The 24494-nt window shown below is 40.5% G+C and overlaps 1 protein-coding gene across 2 annotated transcripts; it reads left to right on the forward strand.

Annotated features, from left to right (window-relative positions):
- Positions 1-294: 294 nt before the first annotated feature.
- Positions 295-23899, forward strand: LOC119729301 (transient receptor potential cation channel subfamily A member 1-like). Of its 2 annotated transcripts, XM_038201922.1 has the most exons (27): positions 295-1138; positions 7284-7634; positions 11691-11847; positions 13265-13440; positions 13832-13939; positions 14575-14686; positions 15107-15264; positions 15618-15757; positions 16112-16160; positions 16352-16552; positions 16766-16935; positions 17176-17340; positions 17728-17842; positions 18177-18343; positions 18669-18750; positions 18988-19044; positions 19135-19230; positions 19411-19481; positions 19660-19825; positions 20029-20121; positions 20414-20592; positions 20832-20961; positions 21454-21654; positions 22176-22355; positions 22616-22737; positions 23244-23366; positions 23724-23868. In XM_038201922.1, the coding sequence occupies exons 2-27, from the start codon at positions 7395-7397 to the stop codon at positions 23866-23868; spliced, it is 3603 nt and encodes a 1200-aa protein (XP_038057850.1). In that variant the 5' UTR covers positions 295-1138; positions 7284-7394. The 2 variants fall into 2 exon arrangements, with proteins under 2 accessions (XP_038057850.1, XP_038057851.1); XM_038201923.1 differs by lacking the exon at positions 295-1138 and having other exon boundaries at positions 7395-7634; positions 23724-23899.
- Positions 23900-24494: the final 595 nt, after the last annotated feature.

The following is a 24494-nucleotide window of genomic DNA, read 5'->3' on the forward strand; positions in this document are numbered from 1 at the left end:
GCAGAAAAGGATAAGAATAACATTGCATGGAATCGTCAAAGAGGTATGTAAGTTATTCCATCCATTCTCCAAGAAATCTGCGTCAAGAATCCGCGGGGGAAAAAACGGTGTGCAATGAAATGTTGACTCACGTTGTATCTGTTGTTAATTCATTGGTTATATCGTGCATCTCTCAGTTCTCAGAATTTGAAATATGACAAGTCACGTGTTAGTGTTCTTTTCCATATATGGTTAAAGACACCATGCAGATTGTATTCAAAGTTTGTGAGGTAGACATCGTCCCCGCCCCCTCCCGTCCCAAAAGCCCCACCCTAAGTCACTCCCAGAAGTGATCTGTAAACACGGCTCCATTATCGTCAATGATATCCACTTGTATTAATGGATGCTCCGCGACCACCTACAAGCCTGAGCTGTTAAATCTATGTACCATTATCATTGCACCTGTCTCATGATTGGACGGGAATCGACTGCAGTCAACTAGAATTAACCCATTGCATTAATCCAGCCGTTATATGCATTTGCATTTTCCTCGACCCATGTGCATCGAGTGAGGCGGGTGCTCAGAAGCTGAACGCATGATCATAAGCGCGGAGCCGCCACTGGATTTCGTGGTAATGGGAATTGAATTGAGCAGTTGTTTAAAACCAGTGTCTGGTAACATTCTTCTGTAAAGTCACACTGGACAGTTTTGTAGAAGTATTGGTCATTTGACAAGGATGCAATTTGGGTATCAGCAGGTTTGAGTTGGTGAGCTTAACAGTGATGGACGGGTCTAACGTCCACTGAGTTCCTCGGATCTGAAATGGCGCCATTGGCAGATTTCATGATGATGTAAACAACAACTGCTATGAACGTTTAAAACTGAACGCCAAATCGCTCGACCGTTTAAACACGAAAGGTAAACAACGATGGGAGTCCGGCTACCGCTACTGTGATCGTTTCTCCACGCAACACGTTATTGCTTCTCTTCAATACAGTCGTTTGAAGAGCCGTTATCGAAGTCGTTTTCATTAGTGTTTCCGCCGAAAAGTATCGATGAGTTCCACACGTGGATTGTAATTTGAACATCGCATTATTATTGAGGAGACGTCAGGCCGTACATTGGGCTGATATCTGACCGAACTTTTCACAGGCACAGGTAGGAATATTGAAATTGGTTTGGGCAATTATCATAATGAACCACAAAAATACGGATAAGTCTCGGTTTTCCAACATTATTTGTACTGTATTTTGTGTACTTCATTTTTTTGTAGACCTACCGCACTGTTTTTTACACCAAATATTTACGGAAACATACAAACATACAAAACAAGATTTTTTTTATATTTGTTTACTGTTAAAGAATATTTTATAAAACGACTTGGAAAAGTGTTGAGACATTTCGCTTTCATACGAAAGACCGGTAGTGCCACCACTTTTTTTGCGAAAACAGAGCGGTTTTTTTCAAGAGCACTATTTTTTTTCGAGAGCAATTTTTATCCAGAGTAATTATTTATAACTACTGCTCTGGGGAAAACATAAGTTCTCCGACGAAAAAAAATACTGCACTCGAAATGAAAACAACTGCTCTCGGAAAAAAAGTGGTGGCACTAACGGGCTTTCGTAGTTTTAGGAAAGTGCCTGACATACTAATTGTAACATTGTAAATAATGAGTATTTCTAAGACGTTGTCTCATTGAGAACTCCTTTCATTTGGTTCACCGTTTTCCTGGATTATACTTGACATATTTATGGTTTTCACACGAATAATAATTTTCACGCCAACTCTTAACACTAGCACATAGAGAAAAACTGCATATCTTTGATATAATTATTTCAAAGCGATCAAATGAAAATAATAAAAAACAAATCGTGCAGTTCTTCAACCCATCAACGAACTTAAATATTATCAGGAGGAAATTAACGACCAGTATCTTCGCGAAAATTGTATTTTACCGGCCACGGCCTGCGTCCCGCTAGGAAACTCCCCATTAGTGTACTGGCTGAAAGGGTCAAATTGTTAAATGCCTCGGTCACTAAAGTCATTATCAAAAGTACAGCGTGTAAGAGTAGTGACCATGAGAATTAATTATCGACCACGTGACCTCTGATGTCTTGCTGGTTAGTATCAGGCAGAATCGGACGACGCCGCGTCGAGTCGTCCTCCTCCTCCTCCGAAGTTAACGTCAAGCTCTTTTCAACATTATTTATGCCCTTAGTTTTGAACCCATGTATCATGAAACTCCCGGGTGCCATATGATCCGGCATCTGACAGGTGCAGAAATATTGTCTTCACTCACACTTTTACCTGACACTAAACACTACCGGATGAATTAACATACCGCCTCGGATCTTAAAACTTGGGATACAATGTTGTCTCGTGGTACATGATGGTGTTACTGTGAGTATTAAATCAGACTAAGAAGTGTGCTTTTATCAGCAGGACGAGGAACAGAACATTCATTTTATCTGTTATTGTATAAACATTGTATTTTAGTTTTTTGGCTTTGAAGTACATTAACGACATACAAGCTGTAATCTTATCACCAATTAATCTGATGCCATCCTACTCCATCCCCCGCCCTTGGGTTACCCTTACCATCCATTAATCCCATTCCAAGGATCCGCCATTTCCCCTCCCGTATTTTGCTCGAGGGACGACAACCCAAGTGTAGGCTGTATTCATTTCCTTAAGCAGATACGTGATTGCCTTTACCTTTAAATTAATTGAACATATCTAAATGTGCAGTCTTCCATTAAAGCCCTGAGGTAAATGAAGATCAATTTGTAACGCTACATTTGATATGTGGCTTGGATTCTTAATGCTACACCTTCTCAAACGAAGCGCTTGTAGTGAATAATTTATGTGACCAAATCGTGACTACCTTTGCACAATGAAGCAGTTTATTGCAATGCAATTGCTTCTTCCTGGAATTGTTACGGGGAGGCACATCTTTTCTGCGTTTTACAACTTGCAGTTTCACAGCATTTTTCCTCGGGCATAGGGGGAACTGGAAACGGGACCCCACGCAGTTACCGAGTATTTTAAAGTCACAATTATAACGAGAGAATTGCCTTTCTCGGCTTTTATCCCAACCGCAATGAGCAGCACTGGTGCATTACGATGCTAATGAAATTAGCAAAGTGACCATGCGATCGTCACACACGATGCATCAATTTACAGACTTAGTGTATTATTAATTCCACAGCTGGTGTACAAGGAGGCTATTTTATGTTTCACACAGGAGACCATTAATGTTTGGCCGCCAGCGCATTAATACTAAGAACAAAACTCACCTTCATAGGAATTAGTATCCAACTTTGCACTTGACGTCTACAAATTGCATTAGTTTGGAAGGCTCTTTCAAGGCTTTTAGTTTTCAAGGTCAAAATAAAGATGCATCGTAAAAGATGTTTAGCCATTTGCAAGGGCACTTCCGGGTGTTTGTTCATATTTTTTCGCGTATTATATATGTTTCATATATAGTTTACGGGATGAAATTTGCAACAGAACTTTTTTTTTACCAGCAGAACTGCGCATGCCCGCAACTGTACGGATAGCTGAAAATGCACACATTTTTCCTGACTAGTTATCGATATAAAATATACAATTCTTGCAGCAAACAATATGCATCGTAACCGGGTATTTATTTTCCCACCGAAAAGTAAATTCAGCATAATCATCATTTATAAACCCCAAATACGAAGTTAAATCGAAACTGTTGTTAAATGTTTTTGATAGCTCTTAAGGGTGAAATGAGTCATCCTTTAACCATAAACCTTTCTCAGGGTACGCCATCTTGAAAATCAAAGCGAGGCAAATAACAATTACAAACATGGCGGCGTATACGGTGTGTGCGGCGAATGAATTTAACCGCTGTTATATATTATAAGGTCGTTCTCCAAAATGTAATGAGACATAAACTACCTAGAATACGGATTGATGTTTCGAGGGAATTTGAGCTATATCCATTTCTAAAATTGCCGTTCACCGCACACACCGTGTTACGCCACCATGTTTTGTTTCCTTTACTTGCTCGCTTTGATTTTTAAGGTGGCGTACCCTGAGAAAAGTTCATTAAAACAGGATGAAGCACTCTGCACGACTCACTACAGTCATTAGACGAAAATGAGTTCCACGAATTGCAAAATGCTCTAGATGAAGCTGCATGTAATATATCAAAGGAGTCAAAGCATGGAAAATTGTAATCATTTCTATTCGAAGGTCCATTTAATATCCAGGAATTGGTAGCGGATAGTCCACCAACTGCCACACACTGTGGGTAATTACTCTCCTGTGCGATCATGTGGCCATAATAAATTACGATATGTGCCACACACTGACATGGTGCAAAATGATACAGTTCAAGCAGATTGTTCGGCCATACGTGCAAACAAACGACTCTAAAATATGATAATTTCATTTATGATTTGTCTGGAGCCAACCGTTGGACAGTGATATTTTGTCTACCTTTCATCATACTATGAAAATGAATAAAACTACTGCAAACTGCTAACTGACTGGATTAACCTGAAATATACAAAAAGAAAAATGGAGTTCTTAATGTTTCGTTCCGGTCAGGACCTATGGCTATTCATTGTCAATTACTCAAGTTCATGACGTCACGGCCTTAGTAAGTGTGAATGCCATGTATTGGCTGTTACTTAATTGTGATTCCATGAGCTACCGGTATTTTATCGCTTGGTTGACTTCTGCAGCAAGACAGAAGGGAAACTTCCAGCTAGCTTGAAGCAGCTGCAGCTTAACCCTTCCAACCTCCAATTTGAATCACCCTAAAACACTCATTTAAAGGTGATATACAACATTATGCAAACATAAAAAACTACCAAATTAATGTCAAAAAAACTTACTTGAAGGTAAGTTAATAGTCTCAATCATCCTGTGAAATCATGACACCTGGTTTGCTGTCATTTTCAAGAAAAGCTGAATGTTTGTATCCATAATCAACGATGGATTGATAAAATAATCATTATTATTTTAAACATTCCAGCAATTATTGTACTCTAATAATTATTGGACAATATAGGAACACAAAGATCTTATTATTGTGCCTTATTCTAGAATCTGGTACGATTGCAAAAGCAATTCTCTGTTTGGAGGGCAATTTTTCAACTCCCCAAGTTGCAGTATTATGCGTGCAGCACAATTAACGATTCTTTGTGCAACTAATTTTTAGTTAAACCTCTATTCAATGCAATCCATTATTCTACAAGGGCTTTCTTTCGATGATTTCAATTATAAATTGATCGACAAGTACAAAGAATTCTAGCTGTGTGTAATTACGAGTGCAGCTGGCGATCGAAGCACTTTTAGGATAGAGTGTGGTAGTCCCGCATAGCGACGGATAACTTAAATGGACTTGAATAAATGCATGTTCCAGATTGAGAAAAGAACGCAACATGCGGGCTTTGTTGTGGAAAATGTGATCAATTTATCGCGCATTCTAAAACTGCTGATTTTGTCCCATTTTGAATATCCTATTTTATGCTGAGGGCACTGCATTGTCTAATATATCAATTTTTGTCTGCTTTCCGTGTTAATAAATAGAACACTGACCAACATAATTTTTTATGGCATTGTTTGCTCTTGACTAAAAGTGCGTGCTGCCTGCCCGATGTTCAGAATCAAGGCACCTGTTTATAATTGGTCTGTAATTGAACGTGTACTGTGCATGGCCAGTTTCCAGTTATCTGCCGACTTTTCTCAGCCGTATTTTGGCTCAAAAACAACAGAAGAAACAAGGGTTTCTCTGACCGAGTTTTAGGTGTAACCTCGAGCGTTTGGATCGATAGCACGTTAAATTCAATCCAAAAGCATGCAGTTCACTTCTGATTGGGTGATCTCTCTTTTTCTTTCCGGATAATTCTCCGCGGGTTTTCTTCTAAACGGTTTGTGGTATAAACGTCGAACCAACATCGACCCTGATCCATAGTGCATATTACTCTGACGTCATGATGACGAAAATACTAAAACCAATTATAACTGGATATAAGATGACGTCGTCATGAGGTCACACTACGTCTTGCGGTAAAAGTTAATTTATAATACAATTATTATTTCGTACAGTGTAGCCACGAACTATTCTTGTGTTTGTTCATGAGAGCAGAAAACCAAAAAACGCCATAAAACATTTATTTTTAGATGATTAGCATACGTTTGCATGTACTCCAAGGACGTTAGAGGTTCCGTCAAACTCCATATTGAAGTCTACTGATTCTGTTTCTATTTTTGAGTAGCTATACGTTTTATGTGCAGCACCGTACCAGAAATGCACTTAAAAGAATAAGGTTATGTCTAGCATAATTACATTAATTTATTTATTTATTACACCTCTTTACCAAGGGTATGTCCAAACAGCTTAAAACTGGTTTTCATTGGGGTCCTGCATACGCTACTAATGTTTATACACACATGTACAAATACAATACATTACAAATACAATACAATGAAATAAAATAAAAGCATACGAGATTATTATTTTAAATATTGTACAACATTACAAAGAAACATATACAGTTGGAAACGACATTGCTAAGGTGATTTAAGTTTACACGACGAATTTGGAAATTTCTTGCGACATCAGTTAAATATACATGTATATTTCTATACATTCGCTGATTACGGGAGGGGCGAACAGCCCGTGAAAAACCCTTTTTGGAGAAAAACACGGGAAAATTCGCATCCTGCAGAACTCGCAGAACTTAACTAGAACACAAATATTGTATGTAGTTGTAGTCAATGGCAAGAGCAAACGAACAAAGGTGACCTCAGTATTTACACAGATGGAATTCTTCTAAACAGTTCAAGGCATAAAGACGAAACCTGGTACAAAGAACTGTCCAAAAATGTGGCCTTTGGTGACGTCATCATGACGTCTTTTGAACTGAGCATTATGGCTGGAGTTTGTTTGCGCACCAGTTTTAAGGGCTTCTCTGACGTTTACTGTGGAAACATTTCTTGTACTCCAAACAAAATATTGCGCAACGCGTGTATGAAGTTTAGAAAAACATGTAAAGTGCAAATGTGAAAACGTCAGCTGTTCAGCTGTTGCTATCGGCCTTACTGTGGATTGAATTAACCCCGCACAATATGCTCCACGGAGCAGAATCGCAGTGGCACAATTCTGCGTGCACGATGCAGAACGCTCATTTGAATCTTGTCATCAGAATGAAGTGGTTACCAAAATTACTCAGTTTGCATTCACTGCACGTTCGCCTTGTATACGGAAAATGGACTGATATTGCAATCGAAATAATGCAGTCTTGTTTCCTTATTTCATCAGATGCAGCCGTTGACTGATTGGAAAGTATACAGTGACTGATACGAACAACTGATTAAAAGGATCATTATACGCGCTGATACTTTTTTGACGGTTGAAGTCGATAACACTGTAATGGAGGGCGACGAGCGTACGCCGGTGCCGCGGGTTCGCACCATCTCAGCCCTGCTACGTTTCGGCCGTAACATGGGACTGACGTACATACCGACCAGTAACGGCAGTGCCGGAGAAGGGACCAAGATGAACCATCTTGGGAGGGGCCAGGGAAAGGACAAAGGGGACCGCACACCGGTCACGGAGGAAGAGACGATTGGGGTGTGTTCCATCGCCGATAGCCCCTATCGCATTTTAAGGGTAAGTTATACCAAACACAAATGATTCAATAATATAAATACTCCAAGTAAGTAAGTTTACCAAACACAAATAGTGATTCCATCAAATAAATACACCAAGTAAGTAGGTTATACCAAACACAAATAATGACTCCATTAAAATACACTAAGTAGTAAATTATACCAAACACAAATAGTGATTCCATCACTTATAAATACACCAAGAAGTAGGCCTAAGTTATACCAAACACAGATAGTGATTCCATCATGTAAATACACCAAGTAAGTAAGTTATACCAAACACAAATAATGACTCCATTAAAATACACCAAGTAGTAAATTATACCAAACACAAATAGTGATTCCATCATGTAAATACACCAAGAAGTAAGTTATACCAAACACAAATAGTGATTCCATCATGTAAATACAGCAAGAAGTAAGTTATACCAAACACAAATAGTGATTCCATCATGTAAATACACCAAGTAAGTAAGTTATATCAAACACAAATAGTGATTTCATCATGTAAATACACCAAGTAAGTTAGTTATATCAAATACAAAATAGTGATTCCATCATGTAAATACACCAAGCACACCTATAGAACTGCAGGTAAAACAACAAACTGTAGCTAATTACAAGCACAGCATGTTAACCAACGATTTCGTTTAAAGACGTTCTGTGCATGCCCTAAATTAGTTGTAGATTTTCCAGATTGTTATGTTTCAACCCTATTAATTGGTGTTCAATTTGATATATTGTTGTCATCAAGTATTCCGTTGTGGGCCACATCATATCACCAAACGCATCTATTCCAGATGACGCCTAACGAAATCGCACTGCCTTCTTCAATTAACCTGCCAGATCTTTTGAATAATGGTGAATATACACTTTAAAAAATACATTAACTTTTCTAATTTGTTTAGATTTTTACAAAAATGATGATATATGATCTTTTTGAAGAAAGGGAGGAAGTTACCAAAGGCGTCTTTCTATTCGCAAAATTATAATGCTCCTCCCTCCCAACCCCCCCCCTGACTTTCCAGCCTGTGCAATAATTCCATCACCGACTATCGTACGGCACACTTGGGATTGCTACCGTAAGAGAAAAGCTTTTAGGTCAAAATAAAGATGCACATTGTGTATTGACGTCTGTATTGACGTGGTCTAATGGACTTTTAATATACCCGATCCGGATAAAACTTCAAGTAGGCCCTACGTGGTTTTAGACCGCGCTATTATACAGCTCTTTTGTAAGAGCTTGAATTGATACGGCAAATTTTGCCATGTGCTGTCCGAGTTTAAAATTAAATCAAAACGAGTTTTCCGTGCTAAATCATTGCTGCCACAATCCTTGCCGCTAAATGAGAAGTAATGGAGGGCAGTATGTGCACGACATGATCATGCTTATAATTGCTTTTCGTGAGTTATCAAGTGGATTCACCCTACAGATTCACCATCATGCATGTGCTGAATCAAGTCCAACTTGGTTAAAAAGGTATAATAACTGTGCTCTGTGACTATTGATGCCGTGAAACTCGGTATTGCGTTGTCACTGTCGTTAATTCACCGGGAGGGCAGTGAAGCTTCCGCTGTGAAAACACCACTTCCGGTCCCATCAATTATGGCCACTTTGCTTAGCGGTTGGAACCATTCCAGCGAGAGGTTGCGAGGAGATATGCGATTGCTGGAGTGTTTAATTGACCCGCATTTATTGCAGGGTATACCAAACATGTCAAATCAAAGACACTAATCAACTTGTATACCATCAAAATATATATTAGATAGTGCAAAGTCATTCTTCTTCTGGCGAAGAAAAATTGTGTTATCGCTGACCTTTTTCTCTCTCGCCTTTTTCTACTGCGTCATGCCAGAGGCCATATAGCGATCCAATATTTATTCTGAAATTGTTCTCTTACCATTGTTCCACATTATTCAGTACAATGTATTAGAAAAGCTCATTTTGTCCAGTCATGTCCAGTCAGGAGTCAAATGTAGCCTTGGTAATTTAGGCGTTGGGTTTGACCCTTTGCCGATATCAAACATATTTCGACAATTTTAAAGGTCTTTATACACACACACAAATGAACCTGTTTGAATTTCAAGAGTTTATGTCCAAAACGCGATATGGGGAACATTTCATTTGTAAAATGGGCTCAGTTTGGTGTAAATGGACAATTACCGTAACTAAGCACATCTTTGTACCTGGGTGCATTTCCTAAATAAGCCTGTTATTACCCATCCATAGAAAAATGTTGATTAAATTCCCTGATACCTTAAAAGCTTCCAACCAGATGGATCGATAAGCAGCCATTGCATGCATGTTGCCAGGGTAGCATTATTATAATCCACCCCTTAAGGCCCTAATGTAATGGCATCCCGCAGTGGTTAGTTGTCATGGTCTCTTTGGTAGGCGTTCTCTGATAACGAAATCGAGTGCAAGTGGAACAAGAAAAAGACGGCAATGAGCTTCGCTTGTTTTAAATGATTGTTTTCTAGAATCGGAAGGTTAATCAGTGGGGATCAACCTGTTGAGCGATGCTGGAAATGTGCATCATTTTATGCTCATTATAATTCTGTCTTGGTCGATTAGTGCTCAGAATTCCACCTTATGCCTGCATGTATACCGTTATTGAGCGTGACGTTGAGCAAAGTGCTGTTAATTAGTTATGTTTGTATTTTGTTCGCAATACACATACTCAGAATTGAGAACGAAATACGCTTAGATCATGACTCGGCAGTGTTATAACAAAGAAGTACTGTCTTTAATGAAGTAATAAAAATATGCTTTTACTTGAAGTACTTTTGCTATAAATGAACGAAATAATTAATTTCAACATTAGTACAGTAGATACAGTACAGTATGATATCGGAAGGGCTGAATTTTCATCATCATTTCCGGTCGAGTTTAGTTGTTCTTTAAATAAACAAGTGCGTAATTTAAATGATATCATTGGGCCTTAAATAGATCATAAAAGGCCTAATCTTTCTGCAATTTATTATTACTATCATCATTTTCATCGGACGTTATCATTATATACCCGCATCAAAATGCAACTTAGACGCCACTCTGGCCTGACGAGTCATCGTTTTATCTTTATTTTACGCTTCAAAACGAACTAGAACGATGCACTGCACTAAGTAAGAGCAAACAACATTAAGGTATACCTGTATCTTCTTGTACATTTTAGAGTTGATGGATAATGCAAACATTCTCCCCAGTTCGACTTATCTTATCACGAGAAAACGAGCCGTGTCATCGTGCACGGTCACCGTAGTGACGGGAATACTCGAGTGTTTAGAGAGATTGATAGTTACCCTGAACAGCGATCTCTCGATGTTCTGACATCGGTTATAAACAGCCTGATGTTGCCGACTTTAGCTTGTGAATTAATCAGAGAACAATTTCTGTAATGGATGACCTGAAGCTTACCATCAATAATCGGTACACCGCACCGTAACAGATTGGGCCTATAGATACGCCTATAGGGAATCGGTTGAAGGCATAAGTCGAGTATTCCGATTCAGGAGATACATGTAGAAACAACATGAACTCGCTCCGAAGACTATCGAGCAAAAGCAGCTTTGGTCGCTCGAAAAAGCTGGCCACACATGAAGAAGTGCAACTCATGCTCAGACCGCTACCAAGACGTAATCTGAGCAAAGACAAATGGGATACCTATGACTTACATGTCGGTGAATCTGACGACGAGGAATATGAGTGCCAGGTGGGTTACCTAAGGAGGAGTGCGAGCAATCGTTGATCAATGAAAGGATTGAACAATAATCAATAATCTATCCATTTATCGGTCATCATTGGTTCATTTGGTTGTTATCTCACTGATAGCATTGCATATCATTGACTGTCCCCCTTGTTTTTTGTCTCAAATGCTGGACATCTAATTGGGCTGCTTATCAGTAATAAGAATAACAAATAATCAATAATCTATGTATCAATCACTGCATTATCGGGAATTATTGTACTTTGTTATGATCGATCGTCAGATTGAGCAATAATCACTTGTTGCAATCGATGATTTTGCCTTCTTTTGATTGCATTGTGTTTGATTCAAAGATGGCAGCTCTTGGCAAGTACGATGAGTTTGTGCGGGTCTACAACGCCGACCCTAAGAGGCTGGCGTTTCGAGACAAGCAAGGGGCCGGGGCGTTGCATCACGCCGCCACCCGTAACAGAATCAATATCATGGAGTTTATCCTGCAGCTAGACGAGGGTAGGTTTAGGTATCAGTCTTCGAATTCATACTGTAATTTGTTTTGGACAAAACAAGTGATGAAAATCAACAAGGTTTTACATGACACAGAATTAGACCTATAATTTCAAAGGTGTCCACAGACATTGCATAAAGTAGCTACAACCGGTATCAATAACAAACTGTGAACTTGACGAGTCAGGATCGAGACTGGACAAACGTTGAACGACTTCGTCGTCTATTTATTTTCCTAAAAACCACCAAAGTTGGTCTCACGATAAATATTGCTCTGTCACCTGCTATAATATTGAGCTTTTAGATACTGTACTCCGGCTATTTTTCACGTTGCCAATTTAGGCTTATTCTAAATTCTGGAAGCACATCATATATTAAATTTTACTCCAGGTAAGACGTCTTTTGAATGTCAATAGATGCCTTTCAGTGTACTTGCAAATGATACTTACAGACATGTAGTTTAATTTGTTGAGTTCCGACAATTGTCCCTGCTAAGGCTAACTATTCTAAGAACTCTGAAAAGCGCGGGTTCTTCATCTGCTTTGATCAATCATCGACATGGCTTGTATGAAGTCACTACACGTTCAAGTTCACAAGCCAAGGTTACTGCTCACTCGTTATTGTTAGGCCATCGCGTGTCTTTTCTTTGCATTGATTTCCAACAAATCAGACGAAGTTTGGATCATTTCCTGCGCGGGAAAGCAGATTAGAAGGCAGCTGTTTACCTCACGTCTTGTTTAGTGAGCTTCAAGTTTGGCTCTGTACCCCATAGCAACATGAATTCAAATGGATTGACCTTCATTTATCTTAATATCGAAATCGATTGCATGACGCCATATTGTTTATTCATTCAAAACCCCGCGTCTGCCAAGTCTTTGCATCTGCTGCCATACAGGGATAGATTTAATACTTGGACTGAATACTGATGAAACTAGATTGAAAAAAAAACCGCCTCGTTCCAAGTTAAATTTGCCTAGCAAATATATTGTAACGTTAGGATGATTGATATGAAGTCGTTTGATTAACGTTTACTAGCTGTGGGTTAGGGGCCTATCATTTTTAATGTTTTCATGTATGATTGGAGTTTAAGCTGAAGGATAGCATTCAGTTTTAGAAAATTGAAGTATTAATTGCATTGCTGTAGTCTTTTCCGGCATGCAATCAGAAAAACCATGTTGATAAATAAATGAGTTCCCAAGCTGAAAATTCCATAATATTAATATTTAATTATTTTTTTCACGTTTTTGTTTTGCCTGAAATTTGTAAGAAAAAAAGAATGATTCTGGCCCTGGCATTTTACGGCATGCCCACGAATTTCTCATCCAAATCTATCATTCATAAGACTAGGCCGATTAGATGACAATTCGATATTTCCACTCATTTTCGTTTGACTGGTGACTATTTTCTGTGTGTTTCTCTGCAGATATCAACATGACCGATGCTACAGGCAACACGCCGCTCCATCTGGCCGTTGAGCACGAACACCCAGAGGCCATCAACTTTCTCCTAGACCATGGCGCCTGCAGCACACGATTCAACAATAACAACATGGCGCCTATCCACCTAGCTGCAGACCGCAATAAAACAAAGGCTCTCGAGGTGAGGAATAAGTTTAATTTTGTTTGACGTCATGATCTTAATTTGTCCGTCAAAATTGAGTGGCAGCGCAGAGAGCAAAAAAACATGTTTTCATTGGGAATGACGTCACGAAATTTGGTGTATATGCAAAACGTGTACAGGGCGTTGTGACGTTGGGGGGGGGGGGGCATTAATGATACGTTTTGATCCGTCAGTTCTTCGCGTGAAGTGTCATGTTAGAGCAAAACCGAGGCTTAGAATCAATGCATTTGACCTTAGATTGCCACACGAAAGATAACACCACACGAAAGATTTTCCTCATTAAGAAAATGTTTTGCATTGGGCTCAGTACTTTTCCGCAATAAGCAGTACGTCACATTGACCGTGTAATGATTCAATGGCTATATTTCAGGCTTTGGTAAAGCGGCCAGACATAGATGTGAATTACCAGGGGGATCTTGGTCAAACTGCTCTTCATTTTGGCGCCATTAAAGACAACACCGAGGTCGCGAAGATACTTGTAAGTTGTAAACGTGCATTCTTATATAGCTTCGTCTTCTGTCTTCATGACCTTTGCAAGTTTTAAGAACGCATAATTTTTAAGGACTTGTTTTCTTCTTAATGAAATAGACAGATCAGAGATTCATGAAGATTTAGCTGTCTTAACATCTTAGTTTGCATGTCTTTCCCGTATCTTTTCAAAGGTATTAATTTCTACATGTTTCCATGGTGACAAGCTGTTGTTCTATGTTTCTATGAAGTCATTTTAGTATCAATAAGAGATAAATATGTGCGACTGAGGAGAAAACAGATTGATAGAAAAGGCTCCATGTTGCTCCGCGCACATCAACCAACCAGGTCATCGTGGCGTGGGACAATATTACCGGGCCAATAAAAACATTTCAAGATCATCTCAGTTACCTACTTAAGTATACAGCTCAATGCTACCATATCAGTGCAATCAGCTAAATCAAACACATGACCATCTCTACCCTCACAGGTATACCCACTCTCTTTTGAGTGGGGAAAAGCAATGAGTGACAAAGTGCCTTACCCAGGCTGGACTTGAACCCACAACCTGCAGAATTACCCATATTGACCTCCGAATAGTTACATTTCGAGAGTTAAACTTCTGAATGTTATTTCATTATGCAGCTCGGTACGCCAAACATGAATCCGTGTGTTAGAGATAACAACGACGTACACGCCATGCATGCTGCAGCTACGCACGGTTCGGCTGGAGTCCTCGATCTTCTGATTTCATTCTGTGAGTGCAGGTGGGATACGTTGGAATGGGTGGAGTTGGGTTGGGTTGTGCTGGGGGGGGGGTCTGTTTTTGCATTTAATAGGCGACGTTGAACAAAAGATAGATGACAATAGGGTCCCCAATTCCCGAGAGGTCCCCAACTTGGATTCGTGTACAAAACATATGGGATGTCTTCCTAAAAAGTTCAAGTACAAACGAAAGAGGGACAATAGGGGGCCCCCGATTTTAGGCAAATACACACTTGTGTGGGTTGGTTTGGGTCGGGTTGGGTCGACTTTGGGTTGGGTTGCGTTGGGTTAGCCTTGGTTTGGGGATTAATTTTGTTTTTTTTGGGGGGGGGAGTGAAGAGAGTCCTAGCAGGAGTACAATTAATTTTGGTTAACGTTTGACTTCATGGTTCTTATTTTGCCCCTTTTACAGATAGTGAAGGTAGCATCAGTGATAAGGCCTTAGCGTTCATCGACAGAGAAGGGAACACAGCTCTTCATAGCGCCGTCAATAGCGGTGACTTTGCGGCCGTCAAATTGTGCCTTAAGTACGGGGCTCGCATCGATGTGCGACAGGTTATCAAATGCAAGGTGAGATCGAAAGGACTCAATTAATTGTCATAATTCGGTTTAAAATTGAGTATCACAATTTCTGCGCACTTTTCCACATACAGCGTTTGATTACGCTATTTGGTGCTAAACCATTACTCGTCTGTTCCTAAAACAGTTTAATCAGGGAAAACCAATTTTGACCAATGCGTGATGTAAACTGGTGTTTGACATCTGCATTCCTTTATCAGGCTTAAAGCTTATGACCCCTTTACTGAATGTGCAAGTAAAGACACGATGCTGTATTTGGTTCTGCATAAGGCGCATGATCGATCTATGGAACGATTGGAACAGGGAATCAGTTGTAATTCCTTTCATCTCTCTCTTGTCTTTAGGGTGAACAGGCCACCCCACTCCACCTTGCCTGCACACAGGGCTCCCTCGATATCGTCAAACTCATGCTGTCCACGCGGCAGAAGGACAAGGACACAGCCCTCAACGTTCCAGACTGCCAACAACAGTTGCCTCTCCACAGGTATGAGCACCTTGTGATAGTATAGTTCTCGGCTTCCCCTCATATCCTCTTCGGTTGCCTCTTGATTCGATCTAAGCGTCTCTTGTTTATACCATTAATGTGCATACTTTGCGTTGAAATATGTGGCCAACTTTGACTTTAAAAAATAAATATCAAGTCAAGAGCTTGTTGTCAGAAGCCTCGATTCGCGCATGCTGCAAACGAATGGATTGACTTGACAGGAAGGCAAATGTGTGCCCTAGTTGTCATCGGAAGTCGAACTAATCAGTGATTTAAAATTAAATTTTCATTTTCTAATTTTGAGGTGTATTAATGTTACTTTCTGTTTTATTATTTATTATCTTGTACACACAGAGCTGCCATGTTTGACCATTCCGAAATCGTCGAGTATCTCCTGCAACAGGTAATAAATTTCGAACAAATATAATCAAATGACTGTCTTAATGTGGCAATTTACCGTGGTACATCATGATCGGAGACGAATCATCGGTAACAAAATATGCAGGCAGACAGTAGAACTGCGGACTGCAGCCTATGTTGTCTGCATGTCTTTTTATCCGCCACTCTTGACGTCTTCTTCTACCCGGTTTTCAGGGCAGTTACATCGATGCCCAGGACAAGAACCAGCGGACGCCGCTACTCTTGGCCACTCAGCGAAGCAGCTGGCGGTCCGTCCTACTACTCCTTGAGAGAGGAGCCGACGTCACGGTGACCGACTGCGAAGGCAGGAACGTCTTGCACCTGATTGTGTTGTACGGGGGATCCTTGGAGATGCTGGGCAGAGAATTCTTTAAGGTTTTTATACTGAGAGTTACGTTAGCTGTATATCATATACCATCGAGAAGTGCAAAAAATGCTCATAGGTTTCTATTTATTCATTAGAATCAAGACAATACGGACAACTTCAATAAATTGTATACCTCTTTGCCTCCACAGGCAATTCCAGTTCCATTTAAGTACGAGGAGGATGGGCTATTTCCTCATTTTAGTCACGATTGTTATCCACAGAGGCCCGAAGCAGCAATACTCCTGAACCATGCGGACAGCTCTGGTTGCACCCCAATGCACTACGCTACCAGAGAGGGCTGCATTAAAGCTGTCCAGGGTCTGATGGAGCTAGGAGCCACGGTCAACCTCAAGAACAAAGACAAGCAATCACCACTACACTTTGCGGCAAGGTCAGTTTGTTGGTGAATCTTGCAGTTGAAAGGCTGCCTTCTTTGTTGCACATTTGTTTAGAACTATTATGAGATACTCACTTGATGTCTTATGGAAAACTTAAGGAGGCATCTTCTAGCCTTTCTACCTTCTCCGGACAGACTGCTACATCCTTTAGAGAATGCTTGTGGCTTTTCTTGTAAGATCTTGTTTTTTCTCTGTCCTTGAGGTTAAACTCACTCTCCATTCCTTTTTTTAAGGTACGGAAGGTTCAACACCTGCAAGCAGCTTCTGGATAGCAACATCGGGCCGAACATCATTAATGAGACAGATAGTGAAGGGATGACGGCCTTACATATCGCCTCCTGGTTCGGTCATTATAGAGTGGTCAAGCTGCTCATGTTCAAGGGAGCTCTGCTTCACAAGTGAGACCTCTCAACATCCTTTTGTATGTCTGTCTTTCAAAGTCAATGGGAGTCACCATCGCAATGCTCCTCGTTTGAAGTGTGTGGTACAATCAAGTCTTCGCGGCTTGTCCAGATGTCAATCGCATTTCAATTCATATGTCACCGTTTGAAACTGTAGAAAATACACTCATTTGTAATTGTTCATACTTTTTATGGACCTGTGACTTCACTTGTGATTTGATATTTGTGATTTCTTGATTTTGACCCTCAAGCAGTTCTGTTTTCCAATTATGGCTCAGTGCCGTTTCTTTTTTTTTCTGCCACAGACTTAGTTTATTTCGAAGTGAATTCCTTTTCTCGGTGCTAAAATGCCTTGTTATCACTGTCATCGCTTTTTATTATAAGGGACCATAACGGACGCTCACCAATGCACCTGGCAGCGATGGAAGACTACACAAACACGATGGACGTGTTGCACGCTGTTCACAGTCACTTGATTAACTGGAAAGACGACGACGAGGTACTAGACTTAAACTGTTTCTCTATGCGTCACATCAGTGACGTAACTGATGGAGGGGCGTCATATGGGCCATGGGGGAAGGCAGAGGCCCCTATCGAGGCCTGTCCCCAGTTGTTTCCCCTTCAACCCACTCTGCATTGAGGCTGTCCCTAGTGCCCTATTCCCTGCAAAATGAACGCTATAGTTACGTCACTGCTATATCCGTATAAGTTAGTGTCCCCAATATAAAAATAGAATTATTGTGAAGCGATATTGGAGGAGTGACTGAACAATTTCGCTGTGGTGTACGTTTTACTTTGGTATGCTGATTTGTTTTCATTATTGATTTATGTAGAACACGGCTTTTCATCTAGCAGCGGTAGAAGGCAAAGCCAACGCCGTCGTGTTCTTGCTCGACCACGGCGCTGAAGTCAAGAGGAACAAGAACAATCAGACGGTCATGGACGTCACCATAGAGGCACATAATAAAGACGTAGCTTTGGCCATCATTGCCCATGAAAGGTGAGGGTTTTCAGAATAAGTGCAGGAAACCTTCAGAGTTTTGCTAATGCTCATGTGGAGTAGAAGTTGAAGTGTTTGTTGACTAACATGTAAGTGTTTTTCAAGTCTGATCCGCTTCAGAAAACATTTCAGTTTGTTTCTTTCCTTGTGAACCTTGCAAAGTTTGACGGATCTCGTGAAAGAAGAACCCAAAGTTTCACGCAAATTACCACAAGTATTTAATAAGCAAACATGATAGCAGGGGTTTATTTTGTGTGAAAAAGCGAGGCTTGGGGCGTTTTGATGATGATTTTAATTTAGGTATCGAATTTGAGTTTATTTCTAGGTGGCATGAGGTGATGATGCCTGACTCGAACACGAGGCCACACATGTTAGGTCTCGTGGAACACATGCCTGAAGTGGCGCTGGTGAGTAGGCCTACGTGTACATTTTACGGACCACTTTGGTTTTGAGTCTGTATGTTTCATGACATTATTGTTGAATATCAGAATATTATATTCATAAGGATGTTTTTGCTATTCATTCACTCAGTATTTTCCTAATAAGTTGTTCTGTTTCCTTAAAGATTAAACTTGTCACAGGCCGAACGTTGTTCCACACAAAAAAATTAAGTAATTATTAAATTTGTTTTGTTTAATCTTCAGACAGTGCTTGATCGAAGCGAGAATGCAGTTGATCACGGTAGACTTCAATGCAGAGGGGTAAGATGAATCTAAAATGACTCTGTACATATGTAACTTGAAGTCATCAATTAGTCAATTTATCAACTGATCTACCTTTCTTTTTTTCAGTATTCGTACGACTTCCGGTACCTTCAATGCAGTTCGCAGTTGCAGCAGAATTTTACCGATGACAAGACGGCGTATGTGCCTCTGCTGGTCCTAAACGTAAACTCATTGTTTTTAATCACCAGTTATAAATACTTCCAAGTTTAGTTGTCTTTTCTCTCCCTTTTTTTTTTTTTTTAAATGTGTAACCAACACAGTGTTTTAAGGATCGTCAGTAGGTAAATGGCATGACGTAGCCTTCATTAAATTTTGTTTGGTTTCTGAATTTCCGCCCCACAGACAATGGTAAAATTCAACCGCATAAAACTACTGTCACACCCCGTGTGCGTTAACTACTTGTCGTTAAAATGGTAAGCATGATTCTTGTTATTTGTTTAATTGTTCTTTCTTAATGGCGCCCAATGTTTTCATGTTTTTACTTGTCATATCTTTAAAAAAAAACACCTTCAATGAAATGTCTGCTTGAACTGACCTATATAACGCATTCCCTTAAGTCGTAACACTTATTGCGTGTTTCTTTTTAAACAGGAATGCTTACGGGCGAACCTACCACGTATTAAACATCTTTCTCTACCTGTTTTTCCTGGCGTTCCTAACTATGTTCATATGGCACACCGTTCCCCTACAACACCTTAAATCCAGCCACGCCAACGACTCGTGTGCGGTCCAGGAACATTCAGCTGAACCTCAAGAGGTATAGGTTTAGCTTGTTATTCCCTCATCTGATTTGTGATGAACGGTATAGATGATTATGAGTTCAAACTTTCTTAACTTGCGAATTAACTTGTGATGTCTTGATTAAACCTTTGCCCTAGCTGTGTGGCCTGAAATAGGAAATATTTTTTCACTCGTCGTCTTGTAAGGAGCCTTATTACTTTGTGGTAATTCATTAAACAGACGCCTGCACTGATACACGAAGTAAGCAAGTGGATCCTGGCTTGGTACGCAGGGCTCTGCATCCTAAAAGAAGTAGCACAGATGATTCATCAGGTGAGATATTTTGTATGAGGATAAAACGGCTTTGGCCGACTCAGCTCAATATTTTTATTCAGACTACTTGAGAAGCCACATTTATTACTCTTTTGCATTCTAGGAGTCATAACAAGGAACTTATCTCGAACCGACAACTCTATCTCTTTGGCTCTTTTGACGAAACTGATGATACAAGCAATAGTTTTGTTATCGTGTTTTTAAAAGAAGCATTGATGATCGCTTTGTTTTAAAGAAAATAACAAATGTAGGTATACCATTATCTTTTTTTCTTTCTTTCTTTATTCCACAGAGGCAAAAATATTTCAAGGAGGCCAACAATGTCATCGAATGGGTGTTGTACGTCTCCACATTGCTCTATGTCTGCCCGTTCTTTGTGGACATCTACTTGTACGAATTGTCCTGGCAGACGCCTTTCGGTGCAGTTGCTGCCTTTCTGGCCTGGTTCAACTTTCTGCTGTACTTGCAGAGGTACGAACACCATTTTCATTTTCACCCCAGAGGGATTCCAACCTGGGTCGGAGAGATCGGATGCAGAAGAAACGAATACCTGCATCGTTAATCTGATGTCATTTTACAAAAAAAACGTGAACAATGTCAATACTCTAAACATCACTCGAATGTCAGATTGGCACATTAGGATCAAGCCGAAGTGCAAAACGTAAAAAAAAAAGAATCGATTCTATCGTCTATAATCACTTCTTCTACAGATTCGACATATTCGGTATTTACGTGGTCATGTTCCTGGAGATTCTACGGACCCTTGTCCAGGTTCTCTTCGTCTTCTCCATCCTATTCATCGCCTTTGGCCTCACCTTCTTCATGCTACTTTCGCAAGAGGTAAGAATCGATTCGTAATTTATCGATTCTTGCATCCATTAGTGCTCACAGTGTTGTTAAGGAAACTTTAATAGTTCATTTAGGGCGTTGTGGCAAGTAGGCGGCGTTTGTAAAATTCGTTCAATACGGTGACTTTGTGTTCCAGTCATGGTTGCCTCTTTGAAAGTCGCCATTTCAGACGAAATGAAGATACCTGTGTTTAAAAAATGGTTTCTGCAGGATGTTTAGTTTTCTCAAAGAAGAGAAATTAGGTTATGAGATACGGTTCTGCACTTAGACTGGGATATGTTCTGTCATGAGTATGAAATTATGATTACGGTAACACCATGTCGAACTTGATCTCTTTTGGGGAGGTGTGTGGTTCTGAAAAGAAACGGTTGGTTGTAAAACTCACTACTTACAAGACCTAAGCAAATATCATTGATCCTCTGAATTGTGTAGCAGCAATACCTCCATGAGTGATGAGATTTTTTTCTGATGTTCCTTCTTCAGGCAAACAAAGCCCACGCCACGCCCATTATGTCATTGTTCCGTGTATGCACAGCTCTGATGCTGGGAGAGTTAGACTACATCAACTCCTTCGTGGAGCCTGCCTCGGACTGTGATTCCAACACCATGCCTCATCCAGAAATTACCTTCATCTTCCTCTTCACATGCGTCTTGCTGCTCCCTGTTCTGCTGATGAACTTGTTGGTGAGTAAAAAAATATATATTTGAAGAAATACTGATCGACAAGAAAGCTGTCTTGTAGACGGGTTGTGTTCAGGGTCCGACGAGTGAACTGGAAAATGAGATGATAAAGTACGGAGCATGACAAAATTAGACGCTGTGATTTGAACTCTTAGGCTTTTGGGTTGCATCTGACGTAGCGAGGTATACTTTGCAAATTATGCTTGCAGCCTTTCATGCAATCTGTACATTTTGCGAGTGAGTTATAATACACTGGTCAATTCAGAAGGTAATCAAATTAATTTACTATTCATAGTTTTAATCTGATAGGCATCACAAGTTGACACAAATCAAATCGCAAGTTTAGTCGCAAGTCAAACTGTTCAGATGAACTGTTAGAAAAGTCCTTCCGTTGTCACTGTTAATCCATGAGCAATTATAATAATCTTACACTTCCCCTTTGACTTGCCTTGTGATTGTCTTGAGAATGACTTGGTGAAAACTCTGCAAATGTGTGGTTATTTTCCACATTTATCCCTTTTCAGATCGGTTTGGCCGTAGGTGACATCGCCGAGGTTCAGTACAATGCGCGCATGAAGCGCCTAGCCATGCAGGTGGAGTTACACACGGACCTCGAGCACAAGCTACCCAAGCGAATCTTGGAGTACGGAGAGAAGGATCATCTGATAGTCAAACCTCACTGCAGGAAGAGATTTCTGACAAGGGTAAGAGAGATAAGGAGGTTTGGGGTGCAACCACTCACCCTCAAACAAAAGTAGAAAATGGAGAGGAATAAACGAAATTAATTTTTGACGTAGGCATACGTCATCATGCAAGCTATAGAATCCTATAACATCCAAGTTTCACTTGATAAGCATGTGGTGAACTAGACTATTTTGTAGTATTTCTAACGGGTAGGTTACCGGTTTTCTAAATTTGTGTATGCATTTATTGCTTAAATGTATCTCTGTTGTTCCCGGCTCAGATTTGGTTGAAGATCATGGAGTCGGCTGGCATGGAGGAGGGCATGCCAAAAGAGCGACTCAGGACGGCTGCCGACGTGCACATCAACGTGGTCCATGGGGAAATCATGAAGCAGAAACGAAGGTACGTCAACAAGCTTAGATTCAGGGCGTGGATTAACTGTAACCACCCCTTTCCGTCCGGTAAGTCTTAATTATTTACATTATCTTACAGACAAAACATGTGAAGTAACATTGCTCAATGCGTTGACTTCAACCTCTCTTCATAAATCTCAGACTGACAGCTCATCCTCCCTCATAAAAAAATCCTGGATCCCCCACTGGTAGGCCTATACAGGCCCGTCGCCAAAGGGGGGGGGGGGGGCTGGTGGGGCCGGACCTCCCTTGGCGAGCAATTGACACCCCCCCCCCCCCCACGGCAAAAGCCATACATGTGTATTTTTGTATTTGTATGGTAGTGGGCTCCCTAGTTGGTACTATGCCCCTCCCCCCTGACGCTCAGAAACACCTGCCTTTAACCCCGAAAGAGCCGTTTAACATTCCCAAAACTCGCGGCGACTCCGCAGGCGTTTTGAAACCATTTCGAGCGCGCACTTCAATTGATAAAATGTTTTAATTTTTTTTTTATAGGATGAAGGAGATCACAAGTCAGCTCGATAAGCAGTATAACCTGCTTCGCCTCATCGTTCAGAAGATGGAGATTCGCTCAGAGGCAGATGATATGGATGAAGGAGAACACCCATCCGGACGCAGGTGGGTTCAAATAGGTCGGTCATTCCGAGTGAATCAAACAGTGAAATAGTCGACTCCTTTACTATTTCATCACGAGTCTATTGACAAGTCCCGTTACCAATAAAAGGCAGTGAACATTGGCAAAGGAATTATTCTGTCACTTTTCATTTGAATATTTTGTGACTTGAGACTGTATCACTTTTGATTAACTTATGATTGGTGAAGACTTGTACTTGTGATTGACTTTAGATCGTGAAGACTTGTGATTGACTTTTTTAACTTTTATAAGATTGTGAAGAAGTTGTGACACACGACAGTCAAATTAAGACATTTTTAAGATGTAAATTCAAGCCTGTGTTCTTTTATTTGTTTTAACAGGGGCAGCAGCACGATGGCTCAGATTGTCCGGCAAACCATGTATCGTAGTAGGTATTCCAGTCGGACATTCCGTCGCAAACTGTCGTCGAGACGTGAAGACGACGGGGAAGGCACAGGCGAACACGATGGCTCCAACACAGCCTGAACAAGGGCGGATCCAGAACACGATATGGGGGGGGGGGAATTGATCCCCAAAAAGTGTGTCCATAAAATTATGGAGCCCGCTGAAGGGCCCCAAAATTATTTGGATTCGAGATGCTCCGGGTGCGATCTGAGGCAATTTCTTTAACTAACCATTTTTTTAAAGGAAAAGATGGTGGTGTACGCAGTGCCTGCCTTTATTGCGACGTCACTTAAAAAAAAATTGTTCGGGGGGGGGGGCATGGCCTCAGCAATGAAATTCTATAATTTGTTAGTGTTTCACAACCCAGCGAAATTGGACCCATACTTCCGTTCGTTTATTCCGTCTGATGTGTCTAGTAGACGGTTGTAGCTATTGGGCGAAGCTTGCCAAATCTGGTATTCGGTGGCCTGGCCAGTCATATTATTTTAAAGACTGTTCTGTTTAGTTGAATGCCATGGTTCAGTGGTTACGGTGTTTGACTCAGGTAGGATGGTACTTGGTTCGAACCCAGCCAGAATCACGATGTTTGTGAAGAGAGGTGGTTATGTCAAAATTTATTTAAAATAAAAGAAATTTTTGTTTTCACTTTATGAGTTTTCATTTTATAGTGAACAGAGTTTTATTCATCAATACAATCTTTGAACTCT

The sequence above is a fragment of the Patiria miniata genome, unplaced genomic scaffold (assembly GCF_015706575.1).
Source record: "Patiria miniata isolate m_02_andy unplaced genomic scaffold, ASM1570657v1 HiC_scaffold_20, whole genome shotgun sequence".
In the NCBI taxonomy this organism is placed as follows: domain Eukaryota; kingdom Metazoa; phylum Echinodermata; class Asteroidea; order Valvatida; family Asterinidae; genus Patiria; species Patiria miniata.

Coding starts and splice junctions, on each gene's coding strand:
- LOC119729301 (XM_038201922.1), top strand. CDS start 7,395: ATGGAGGGCGACGAGCGTACGCCGGTGCCGCGGGTTCGCACCATCTCA. Junction 13,441..13,831: donor ATAAAACAAAGGCTCTCGAG/GTGAGGAATAAG, acceptor GCTATATTTCAG/GCTTTGGTAAAGCGGCCAGA. Junction 23,367..23,723: donor GAACACCCATCCGGACGCAG/GTGGGTTCAAAT, acceptor TTGTTTTAACAG/GGGCAGCAGCACGATGGCTC.